Consider the following 13820-nt stretch of genomic DNA (forward strand, 5'->3'; position numbering starts at 1 on the left):
ATCAAATAGACCTATCTGAAACTTTTAAATTTTAGGTCTCGCACAAAAAAATTTTTTTGTAAATTCGTTTTTTTTAAAACGTTGCAAACTTCAGCGAGGTAATTTTTCTAACTAAAATATTGTTCTGTGTTTAAACGAAATATTTCAAAAAAAAAAATAATAATAAATATATATTTATTGTAATTAGGAATATTGCAAAAAATTCTAATTCTTACAATTATTTGAAACGGGAATTTTCGAAAAGAATTAAAATTCTGGATTTAAACATGGATTTTTTCGAGCTGGAAAAGGGAATTTTTTAAAAGAATTATTTCTAATTAAGTTAAAAAGGAATATTTTTGCAAAAAAATAAAATTATGAATGAATAAAAGTTTAATATTTGTAATTTGGCAGTTTAACTGCATTAAATTTTAAATTGTGCAATTAAAAACTTCAATTTTTGAAGTTTAAAACTCAAGAGTTTCACTTTGATTGCTTTCATTTGCAGTTTAGTTTTTATTATTTCGAATGGAACAATTTTTAGATTTAGTTTTCGATTTTTTAAATATCATTGACCATTTATAATCATTTATAAATCATTTATAAATTAAAAAAAGCCTTTTTTTCAGTGAAATTATCCGAAAATATTGTATAGTAGGTATTAAATAACAATTTGGGTAATTGTGATAACAATTCGATAAACAAATGTCTCAATCTGGCATTTTCTCGTAGAAAACAATTATATTTTCTTTAATTATTGTTGTTATAATCTAATTTTTTTATTAAACTAAAAGTTTCGACTGAAAATTAATACCTGTTATTGTTATAAACAATTTTGTAATACAAAATTCAGAAGTATCATTTTTACATAGAACAAAACTTTTTTTTTTTACTAAAATTATATTAAATATTATCTAAAAAGGTCTTCTTCACGTCCGGTTGCTCATATTGTACAGTCTAGTTTTCTAGATTCTGATACGACAGATGAACGTCACGGTGACTGTTATCTGTCTCGGTTTCATTTTGCTTTGGTAGTTTAGTTTGTTCATTGAGTTTAATTGATAACGTATTGCGTGTCCTTAATAAGTAATGATTTTTATTGTAAATTTGCAATTATATTCGAGTTTTTATTTATTTATATCAATATGATTTAAAAGGCTCTTATTCTCAATTGCCACCCCTATAAAGTTTTTTTTTTTTGTGACAAAACGATCCCTGATTTCTTGCAGAATTTCAAAAAAATATTTATTCGAGTCGATTTTTGTAAATAAAATTTGTCTTTTACGAAAATAATCGCTCAGAATTTTGGCACAAAAAAAAGTATTTAGGGATCCCGAAAGCTGGTTTTTGAAAATAAAATGCTACATTTTATTGAAAAATTTGGATTACATATTTATTTAATAAGAGTAAATTATATACTTGTCGAAATAAAAAAAACACATTAGCAGTAATTATTTAAATAAAATAGGAATTTTATTTTATCTCTTTTGATAGAAATTCGATCTTTTCTTTAATTAAAAATGCAACTATTCTATTTTTGGATGATTTTTTTTTAATTGCAAAATCAACTATTTGGGTAAAAGTTAAACCTCTTTGTTCAAAATATATTTTGTTTAATAATAGTTTTTTATTAAAAATTAATTATTTACTTGAAAATGTAACTTTTCCATTTTTTGTTGACATTTTTTTTCATTTAATATTTGACTTTATTGGTAGAAAAAGTAATCTTTTTGTTTGAAATTTTCTCTTTTTTGGTGAATACTCTTTTCTAATTCGAAGCGCTTACAATTTAACAATCTTATTTTGAATTAAAAAATCACGAAGTTGAATAATTTAGGAATAAAATTCCGAAAATAGAACCATTTGAAAGCTTTAAAAATGAAATATTTTCAGATTAGAATTTTGAAAATTCGCAGCAACTTTCTTCTGAGGATTATCCTTATTGTTATAAATCTTATTAATTAGTTGAAAGTTTAATAATTTTCTTAAAAAGACATCCATTTTTGTTGCAAATTGTTTGCCATTCTTATTTTGGTGTTAGAAAGTTTTTTTGTTTAAATCATCTATTTTAGGAGAAATTTCATCTCTCTTAAATAAAAATGAAACTTTTCGGTTGAAACTCAATTATTTGTTGAAAATTCTGTCTTGTTGATTTTAAAATTCACCTGTTTTAGCAGAACATAAAACGTTTTTGGATAAAAATGCAACTGTTGGATGAAACTTCAACAATTTTGTTAAAAGTTCTTATTTTTGTTTGAAAATTCGATTGTTTAAATATAATATTCGGCGTTGAAAAAAGAACTGAAATATTTTCTGAATAAAAATTCAAATATTTTTTTAATTTTGATTTTATTTAATGAAAAATTCATCTCTTTTGTTAAAAATGCATCCTTTATGGTTGAAAAAATTAATCTTTTTTTATTGAGAATTTAATTTTTTCGTAAAAACTTAGCTTTTTGTTAAAAAATTCAATTTTTTTTCTTGCAGTCAACTTGAATTTTTTTTTAATGAAAATTCAACTTTTTTAAATTAAAATTTCTTCTACTTTAAAAGAAATTTCATCTATTTTTTTTTTATAAAAATGCAATTACTTATTAGATAATTCAACAATTTTGTTAAACAGTTATCCTTTTTGGTTAAAAATTCGTCTTTTTGAATTGAAAATTCAATTCTTTTTGTAGAAAATTATTTCTTGTTTCGAAATTCATATTTTGATCGTTAATTTGTTTCATAGATTTGGTTCAATAACTTTGTTAAGAAATCACTTTTTTGCTCAATATTTATATTTTTAGTTGAAAATTCATCTCTTTGGTTGAAAGTTTAATCATTTTGTTGAAAATTAATATTTCTTTGAAAATTTAATTGTGTAGTTGAAAATGCTTTTTTTGTTGTTTAAAATTGATTTTTTAACAGAAATCGTACCATTTCCATTTTTTAAAGATTGTTCTTTTTTAGTTGAAAATTCGCCTTTTTTGGTAAAAAATAAATAATTTTTTAGTTTGAAATTTCATTTTTGTTGGGTAAACATGCATCAGTTTCGTAGAAAATTAATTTTTTGTTGAACATTCATATTTTATTTCTGGCTTGGAAGTGCAATAATTTAGATAGACATTTATTTATTTTTTAAGTGAAAAAATTTTTATTTTATTTTTTTTTATTTGGTAAAAAACTGATTTTTTTAGTTTAAAAATTCAACAATTTGGCTAAAAATTCAACTATTTTGTTCAGAATTTAATTAATTTACTAAAAACTAAAAGCGCTTCAAATTTGGATTAATAAAGTTTCATTACACTGTTGCTATAGTTGAAAAAATGAAAGGAAAAATGTATATTTTTTGTCCTAACTTTTTCTCTTCACCAAATACACCACATTCTCTAAAATCGTTTGAACATTTTTTTAATTTACTCAATTTTGTGCAATCTTTTGAAATCCCGGACATCTTGAAATCTTTCAAAATTCATGAAAAAAATCAAAATTTTTTTGTATTACCCTAAATTACTTGAAGTCAGGGCTTAATTTTTTTTATTCCAATATAGAATTCAATATTAATTATTCTTCATTTGTAAAAGTGACTTTAAATTATTGTATTTAACTATTTTTTTGAAAACTCACTTTTTACTCCATTTTTGATTATAAATGGTCTTTTTTAAGTTTTAAATTCAAATATTTGGTTGAAAATTGTTCTTTTTTATTTAAAAACTAAAATATTTCATTAAAAATTAATATTTTTGTGCGAAAAATTAATCTTCTTAATGGAAAGTTTATCTTTTTTCGTTAAAAATAAAACTAATTTCATGTATTTTGTTTAAAAATCTTTTTTATTGTATAGAAAGTTAATCTTCTTTTTTGAAAATTCATCTTTTTCGTTGAAAATTCAAGTATTCCAAATTAAATATTCATAATTTTATCTGTAAATTTAATCTTTTTGGTTAAAATTTTAACCAATCCAGTTTAATATGCCAACATTTTAGTTGCAAATTCATTTTTCTGGTTTAAAATTCATCTATTTCAATTAAAAATTCATCATTCTAGTTGTAAATTAAGAAAATTCATCACTTTGTTTAAAAATTGAACCATTTTCTTTATTTTTTGTTGTTGAAAATTAATCCTTTTTAACTGATAATTTAACATTTCTATTTATGCTTAAAAAGGGATAGTTTTAAATTTAAATATTTGGTTGAAAATTTGTATTTTTAAGTTAAAAATTGAACAATTTTGTGGAAAATTCATGTATCCTGTTTAAAAATAATTTTTTTTCTCTATAGAAACTTGATCTTCTTTTTTGAAAATGCATTTTTTCGTTGAAACTTAAAGTATTTTAATCAAAAATTTATAATTTTATTTGTAAATTTATCTTTTTGGTTTAAAATTCATTTATTTCAATTAAGGATTCATCATTGTAGTTGAAAATTATGAAAATTCATCACTTTATTTAAATTTAACTATTTTATTGGTTTTTGTTGTTGTTGAAATTTAATTTTTTAACTGATAATTTAACAATTCCATGTATGGTCAAAAACGGATCATTTTTAATTTAAATATTTGGTTGAAAATTCGTATTTTTTAGTTAAAATTTAATTTATTTTGTCGAAAAATCGTCTTTTTTTGTAAAAAAAAATTAATCTTCTTGTTAGAATAATCCTCTTTTTGGTTCAAAATTAATGTATGGTAGTTAAAAATGAATGATTTCAATTGAAAATTCATCAGTTTGGTTGAATTTGTTGTTGTTGTGGAAAATGATTTGCTTTAATTGAAAATTCAACTTCTAATTTTGGTTAAAAACTGATCTTTTTTAGATCGAAATTTAACTATTTGGATGAAAATTTGTCTTTTTTAGTTCAAAATTGTCAGGGAATTTTCTTCCAGGATTTGATTAGACACCCTGGAAATCCTTTGATATATTTGATACCTTTATGAAATTCCGTGACGTTTTTAAATCTCTTTAAAATCCATTAAAGTTTTTAAAATGTTTAAAGTCTTTTTAGATCATATGAAATCGCAAAAAGTTCGGAAAATCCCTACCAACCGCTTGAAATACTTTAAAAAGTCATAAATTAACTTGAAATTGTTAATATCTCTCTAAATTTCTTTAAAAATGTTCAAAACATGAAAAGGAATAAACAATTATTTTCATTGAAACATAAAAATAATTGTTGTTTTAAATTTTCTGAAAATTTCAAGTATTAATAATCTTTTTATCTAATTACATAAAGACTTTAAACATATTCACATAAAATTTTGAAGATTAAATTCAGAGTTATTTCGCAACATCGGAAAAATTTCAAGAATTATTCAATTTTGTTTCATTTTATTTTATTATGAGAAAAAATTGACGTACTTTGCATAATAATAATTCATTAGTAAATAAAATCTGTTATCGAATTTTGATCGATTAATTTTTACTTTCGCCCCGCTAATTTTATTTTGCCCCGCTGATTTTACTTTCGCACCACTACTTTTACTTTCGCCCCGCTGATTTTACTTTCGCTTCGCAAATTTCACTTTCGCCATGTAAATTTTAGTTTCGCCTCGCTAATATTATTTTCGGGGCGCAAATTTTACTTTCGCCCCGCTGATTTTACTTTCGCCCTCTGCTTTTACTTTCCCCCCGCTGATTTAACTTTCGCCCCGTAAATTTTACTTTCGCCCCGCTAATTTTATTTTTCCCCGCTGATTTTACTTTCGCATCACTACTTTTACTTTCGCCCCGCTGATTTTACTTTCGCTTCGTAAATTTCACTTTCGCCATGTAAATTTTAGTTTCGCCTCGCTAATATTATTTTCGGGGCGCAAATTTTACTTTCGCCCCGCTGATTTTACTTTCGCCCTCTGCTTTTACTTTCCCCCCGCTGATTTAACTTTCGCCCCGTAAATTTTACTTTCGCCCCGCTAATTTTATTTTTCCCCGCTGATTTTACTTTCGCATCACTACTTTTACTTTTGCCCCGCTGATTTTACTTTCGCTTCACAAATTTCACTTTCGCCATGCAAATTTTACTTTCGCCCCGCAAATTTTACTTTCGCCCCGTAAATTCGGTTTGCGGGAAATATATGCTACTTTCGCCACTATAGTCAAGGGCAAAAATTGGTCATTTTGGTCGAGTGTGATATAAAATCCTTTAATATTCCAACAACCTCTTGAAATCTCGCGAAATTTTTCGAAATCCCGTTAAATGATTTGAAAATCTTTGAGCTCTTTCGAGAAGAAAATAAAAAACACATTTTTTTGTCTATAAAATAATAACTGGACCAAGAAGATATAATCTTCATCTCTTGAAGAAACTCAAACTCAATAAAAGCGAATTAGCGTTGAGAAATCAATCATATGTCTGAATGATTATTTTCTTGATTAATATTTGCTTGGATTTATCGTTGATAGCTTTTAATCTAAACTGGCCTCAAATAATCCAAAGTACAAAATCAAGATTTTTATTGATTCATCGTGAAATGCCTATCTTGTATACTGACTCAGAGCAATTGGCCAATACTATACCAATATTACGCCAATCTGATAAATCTATTAGATTTGTTGTTTACTTACAGGAGGAATTTTAAGGCCAAAAAATGTTTAGTTGGTTGAGTCGGGAAGACAGCGGGAAGCAGGATCTTTTCGACAATGTGACTGAGGGTTTAAAAAAAATATATAAATCAAAATTGATGCCTCTGGAGCAGTTTTATCAGTTCCATGATTTCCACTCGCCCCTCTTGGACGATCCAGATTTTGACGCGAAACCGATGATCCTTTTAGTTGGTCAATATTCGACGGGAAAGACGACTTTTATCAAATATCTGCTGGAACGAGAATTCCCTGGAATTCGAATTGGACCCGAGCCAACGACGGACAGGTTCATCGCCGTGATGTACGATGAAAAAGAGGGCGTTATTCCCGGAAATGCGCTTGTCGTCGATCCTAACAAACAATTTCGACCTCTCTCGAAATTCGGAAATGCATTTTTGAATCGCTTCCAATGCTCCACGGTTGCATCGCCTGTTCTCAAGGGCATTTCCATTGTGGACACGCCTGGAATTCTTTCGGGAGAAAAACAACGGGTAAACAATAAACATATTGCTATTTATTTTTCACATTCATTCTTTCTTATTTCTCTTTCTCCCTCTCTTTCCTGTCCCTCCTTTTCCCATCAATAAACCCTCGATCTATAAGTTCAAAAAAACATTCAAATTAATTTTTAATATTCTATACAATCGCCAAAAATATAATTATTAATAAATAGTATTTATTTATTTATTTATTTATTGTAACAAATGAATGATTTCAGACATTTCTCGAAGTGACTTTTTAATGGTAATTTATCATAGCTTAACATAAATTGCCCAAAATTTAATTTAAAAATGTCTATAAATTTCCGGAAATTTATTAATTTTTGGGTAATTAACGGTAATAGAACAGGTAATTTATGGTAACTTATCATAAATTGACCAAAATTCGATTTAAAAATGTCTAGAAATTTTCAGAAATTCGGGGACATTTTCTGTCATTTATAATAATTTTACAGGTAAATATGTTAAATTACAATAAATTACCCAAAATTCAATCTTAAACATTTTCATAAATTTCAGGATGTTTATGGATATTTTTAGCCATTTATGATAATTTTACAGGTAAATATGTCAATTTACCATAAATTATCAAAAATTAAATTTTAAACATTTTTATAAATTTCCGGACATTTTCTGTTATTTATGGAAATTTTACAGGTAAATATGAAAACTTGCAATAAATTACCCAAAATTCAATTTTAAACTTTATAAATTTTCCGAAATTTATGAAATTTTTTGGTTTATACATTTCTATAAATTTGTGGACATTTTCTGTCAGTTATAATAATTTTACAGGAAAACATGTCAGCGTACCATAAATTACCAAAAATTAAATTTTGAACATCCTTATAAGATTCCTGAATTTTATTTTCAAAAATTTGTAATTTAGGGTAATATTACAGCTAAATATGTCAACTTACCATAAATTACCAGAAATTCAGTTTTAAACATGTTTATAAATTTCGACATTTTTTGGTTATTTGTGGTAATATTACAGGTAATTTATGGAAACTGAAGATAAATTGCGCAAAATTCAATTTAAAATTGTTTATAAATTTCCAGAAATTTATGATGATTTCCTGTCATTTATCATAATTTTATAGATTACATTGTTAAATTACCATAAATTACCCAAAATTCAATTTCAAACTTGTTTATAAGTTTCCTGAAATTTATTTGAAAAATTGGTTATTGTGATATTACAGGCAAATAAAATAAATAATAAAATAAACATTTTCATAAATTTCTGGATATTTATGAAATTTTTTGGTAAATTATGGTAACATGACGGCTAATTTATGATAACTTGTTGCCCAAAATTTAATACAAAAATGTTTATAAATTTGTGGGAATTTTCTATCATGTATAATAATTTTTTAGGTAAAATTGTTAAATTACCATAAATTGCCCAAAATCATATTTAAAGATGTCTATACATTTTTGGAAATATTATGGAAATTTTTAGTAATTTATAGTAATATTACAGGTAAATAAAATAAATAATAAAATAAACGTTTTTATCAATTTCCAGAAATTTATGAATTTTTTTGGAAATTTGTGGTAATATTACGACTTATTTGTGGTAACTCATCATAAACTGTTCAAAATTAAATAAAAAATTTTTATAAATTTTCGGAAATTTTTGGTCATTTATGGTAATTTCTTATGGAAATATTGTAACTTATCATAAATTACCCAAAATCAATTTTACACATTTTTATCGGCTAAGTTTTTGGTCATTTACGGTAATACTACAAGTAATTTATAGGAAGTGAAGATAAATTACCCAAAATTAAATATCATAATGTTCATAAACGTCCGGAAATTTGTGAAATTTTTCGGGCATTTATGGTAATTTTATAGATAAATATGTTCACTTACTATAAATTACCCAAAATTCAATTTTAAAGATTTTTATAATTTTCCGAATATATTTGGGTTTTTTTGTGGCAATTTATGGAAACGGAAGATAATTTGCCCCAAAATTCATTCAAAAAATGTTTCTAAATTTCCAGAAATTTACGGAAATTTTTGGTAATTTATGGTAATTTTGCAGGTAAATTGTTAGCTTACCATAAATTAACTGAAATTTAATGTCAAACATTTTTATAAACTTCTGGAAATGTATGATTTTTTTGGTTAATTTGTGATAATATTAAAGGTAATTTATGAAATTTTTCCAGGTAAATATGGTAACTTACCATAAATTACCAAAAATTTCAGTTTTAATATTTTGATACATTTCCGGAAATTATGAAATTTTTGTGTAATTTATGGTAACCTAACATAAATTTCCCAAAAATCAATTTAAAAATGTTTATAAATGTCCGGAAATTTATGAAATTTTTCGTTAATTTGTGGACATTTTTTTTCATTTATGGAAATTTTACAGGTAAATATGGTAACTTACCATAAATTACCCAAAATTTATTATAAGAATTTTCATGAATTTCCGGAAATTTATGAAATTTTTTTGGTAATTTATGGTAATATTACAGTGATTTATGGTAACTTACTATAAATTGCCCAAAATTTAATTTAACCCTTCGACCTGAAAATTGAAAAATGAAAAAAAAGTGAAAAATGAACGGCCCTGTCACCTTAGCCAGGTTCCCCCTCCAAGCCCATAGAAAATGTCATTTTTTGCTATTCTCTAACTTCTACAATCTTTTTTTCTCATATTTAAAATAAATTTTGAACCAAATAATCCCCATCATTCTTTAAAGTTACTATTCAAAAGTGTGTAAAAAATTCAGCTACTCAAAATAATAAATTGGCTCTTTATGGGAAGCTTTTTTTTTCTTGGAAATTTCTATAAATTATCGGTCATTTATGGTAATTTTACAGAATAATATGGTAACCTTCCATTAATTACCGCAAAACTCTATTATCTGTTACCAAAATTTATCGTAAAAGTGCGAGCTCATAGATGTATAATTTTCATTATTTACCTCTGACGTCACTTTTCACTCCCTTGGGAGTAAAAAAATGTACTTTTTAATCCCTAGGGTGTAAAAAGGAGAGCTTCATCCCCTCTTGATAGGATTAGAAAAGGGCTGAAATCATGTGTCATAAAAAATACATTGTACCGTATAATTTAAAAAAAAAGTGCGGACAATATATTGTCCACGAAACGATTGACTCGGATTGACTTGAGAACTAATTTTTGGGAAATTGTCCACAGGTGGACAGAGGATACGACTTCACGGGCGTTTTGGAGTGGTTTGCAGAAAGAGTAGACAGAATTATTTTGCTTTTTGATGCCCACAAATTAGATATATCGGACGAATTTCGTCGATCGATAGAAGCCTTGAGGGGGCACGATGACAAAATCCGAATCGTTTTGAACAAGGCGGACATGATCGATCATCAGCAGTTGATGAGAGTTTATGGAGCGCTGATGTGGTCGCTTGGAAAAGTTTTACAGACACCGGAAGTCGCGAGGGTTTATATCGGATCGTTTTGGGACCAACCACTCAGATACGATGTTAATAGAAGGTTAGATCAATAATATATATCTCGATTAAAATAATCTCTTTCGGAGTGTCAGTCTAGAAAAAACAGTCTGGCGTTGATCGTTTAAATTTTAAACTAATCACTGTGGCATTGGTCGTCTAAACTAACTGCTCTGGTGTGGGTCGTCTAAACTAACCGCTTTGGCGTTAATATTTTTAATTGACCCGGTGGTCGTCTAAACTAACGACTGTTGGTCGTCTAAACTAACCACTTTGGTATTGGTATTTTTAACTAATTACCATAGTATTGGCCGTCTAAACTAACGACTGTTGGTCGTCTAAACTAACGGCTGCTGATCTTCTAAACTAACGACTGTTGGTCGTCTAAACTAACCACTTTGGTGTTGGTCTTTCAAACCTATTACTATAGTATTGGTCGTCTAAACTAACCCGGTGTTCGACTAAACTAATTATTATAGTATTGGTCGTACGAATTAGCACTATAGCTGTATAAAATAACGACCCTTGGGCGCCTAAAATAACGACTGTTGTTCGTCTAAACTAACTCGGTTTTCGCCTAGACTAACTGCTCTGGTGCTGGTCGTCTAAAACAACCACATTGGTCTTTTAAACTTATTACTATAGTCTTGGTCGCCTAAACTAACCCGATGATCGTCTAAACTAACCCGATGTCGTCTAAACTAACTGCTTTGGTATTGGTCGTCTAAACTAACCCGATGATCGTCTAAACCAACTTCTTTGGTATTGATCGTCTAAACTAACTATTGTTGGTTGTCTAAACCAATCACTTTAGGGTTGGTCGTCTAAACTAACTGCTCTGGTGTTAGTCATCTATACTAACCTGATGGTCATATAAGCTAACAACTATTGGTCGTCTAAACTAACCGCTTTGGGGTTGGTTATCTAAACTACTTACTATAGTATTGGACGTCTAAACTAACCCGGTGGTCGTCTAAACTGATGAATTTGATGTTGTTCGTCTAAACTAACCACTTTGTTGTTGGTCGTTTAAACTAAGAAACCATCCATAAACCTACCTTACCAATTTCCGGCAATTTTTGACCCCACCTCCCTCTTGTTGATATCCCTTCATTTGGTTATAACCCCCCCCCCCTTCACCCTCCAAAAAGTGATTAAACTAGATTAATTTTCAACAAACAAAATTAATTTTTAACCACATAGTTTAATTTTAACAAAAAGTTGGATTTTTTACTTCAAATAGCACCATTCTCGGCCAAAAATGGAATTGGTAAATTTTCAATTGCCAAATTAATTTTTTAACCAAAAAAAAAAGAAAATAATTTCAACAAAACATTTCAACTTCTAACCAAAGAGATGTATTTAACTCAAATTTTGAATATTAAACCAAAACCTGCATTTTTAAGAAAATAGTTTCACTTTAAAACCTAGTAAATTCAAAAATTGTCAGCGAAAAAGTTGAATTTTCAACTAAAAAAGAAGAATTTTTTTACAAAAAGATTAATTTTTAACAAAATTCAAGAATTGTCAACCAAAAAGTTTAATTTTTGCCCTGTTTGCTAATTTTTATCCACCAAAAACAACAAGATTAATTTGCTACCAAAAGACGAATTTTTAATAAAATTCCAGTTCTCAACCAAAGATTGAATTTTTAACTAAAAAAAGGATGAATTTTTTAACAAAAACATTAATTTTAGTACAAAAAACGAATTTTTAACAAACTTCAAGAATTATCAAGCAAAAAGTTGAATTTTCGACTAAAAAAGGAGAATTTTTAATCCGGAAAATTAATTTACTAGCAAAAAAGATTAATTTTGAACAAAATTCAAGAATTGTGAACCAAAAAGTTGAATTTTCGACTAGAAATTATGCATTTTTAATCAAAAAGATTAATTTACTACCAACAATGAAGAATTTTTAACAATATTTACGAATTTTGAACCAAAAGGTTGAATTTTGAATGAAAATAAAAGAATTTTGAGACAAAAAGATTAATTTACTCCAAAAAAAAACGAATTTTTAACCAGATTCAAGATTTCTCAACCAAAAAGTTGAAATATCAACTAAAAAGGTGAATTTTTAAGCAAAAGTATTAATTTACTATCAGAAAAGACGAATTTCAATAAAATTCAAGAATTCTCAACCAAAAACTGCATCTTTAAGAAAGAAACTTTTTTTTAATTTTTAAGAAAGCATTTTAACTTTAAAACCTATTTGTTAATCTTCTAACCAAAAAAATAAATCTTTAAACAAAAAGTTTAATTTTCTACCCAAAAAAAAACGAATTTTTAACAAAATTCAAAAATTCTCACCCTAAAAGTTAAATTTTCAATTACAAAAAAGATCAATTTCTAAACAAAAAGATTAATTTACTACCAAAAACTATAATTTTTTAACAAAATTCAAGAATTCTGAACCAAAATGTTGATTTTAAACTGGAAAAGATGAATTTTTAAACAAAAATATTATTTTCTACCGAAAAAAGAACTAATTTTTAACTAAATTCAAGAATTCTCAACTAAACAGGCGAATATTCAAATACTAAAATGAACTTTTAAAAAGTTGTATAGCTTCAAATCAAACAGATGAATTTTCAATCAAGAAGATTCATTTTATGACAAAACAGACACCGAATACATAATTTTTCTACCCAATTATTACTAAACTTACAGCCTATGTCTAATAAAAACGAGGAAAAAACTCGAAAAAAATTAGTTAGCTTACAAGTTCATAGCCAGTGTTTCCCTAAATTCTTCTTTTTTTTTTCGTAAATAATATACAAATGCCCCACTTTTACACAAAATAATTCTTCAGGTTATTCGAAGACGAAGAGCAGGATCTTTTTAAAGATATGCAATCCCTGCCGCGAAATGCTGCGCTCAGAAAATTGAACGACTTAATTAAAAGAGCGCGTCTCGCAAAAGTATGTATAAAAAAAATCGTTCTTAACATTTTTAATCAGCTCCCTGACACTCTGAGTTGAAAATCTACTATGTGTTGACGGTGGTCGTATGGTGCCGCCAGCTATGCAGTTGGCCTATGATCGTTGTAAATGTCAACATCTTTGTTCAGTAGAACCTTGATTATCCGGGCTTCGGTTATCCGAGGATCCGCGTTATCCGAGGCTCCGCATTATCCGAGGCTCCGCATTATCCGAGGCTCCGCATTATCCGAGGCTCCGCGTTATCCGAGGCAACGGGGCTCATCCAAGCACTCCACATTAATCGAGGTGTATGCTCGGATAATGCAGAGAATCATTAATAAAACAGATATGAAGCTGCTACGCCTAAGTCCGAATGTGCGCAGTAGTTTGCAATTATTAATAAA

At 27.2% G+C, this 13820-nt stretch overlaps 1 protein-coding gene across 3 annotated transcripts in view; it reads left to right on the plus strand.

The window, feature by feature from the left end:
- Window positions 1-13820, plus strand: part of LOC117172338 (EH domain-containing protein 3) — a 47909-nt gene that overhangs the window by 21408 nt on the left and 12681 nt on the right. For 2 of the 3 annotated variants that reach the window (XM_033360145.1, XM_033360144.1), the window contains exons 2-4: window positions 6523-7029; window positions 10223-10536; window positions 13308-13416. In XM_033360145.1, coding sequence (XP_033216036.1) covers window positions 6544-7029; window positions 10223-10536; window positions 13308-13416 — 909 coding nt within the window. In that variant the 5' untranslated portion in view covers window positions 6523-6543. Of the gene's footprint in view, window positions 1-6522; window positions 7030-10222; window positions 10537-13307; window positions 13417-13820 lie in introns of those variants that run through there. The other variant, XM_033360146.1, reaches the window with a different exon arrangement.

Source organism: Belonocnema kinseyi, chromosome 5, assembly GCF_010883055.1.
Source record: "Belonocnema kinseyi isolate 2016_QV_RU_SX_M_011 chromosome 5, B_treatae_v1, whole genome shotgun sequence".
NCBI classification, from domain to species: Eukaryota; Metazoa; Arthropoda; class Insecta; order Hymenoptera; family Cynipidae; genus Belonocnema; species Belonocnema kinseyi.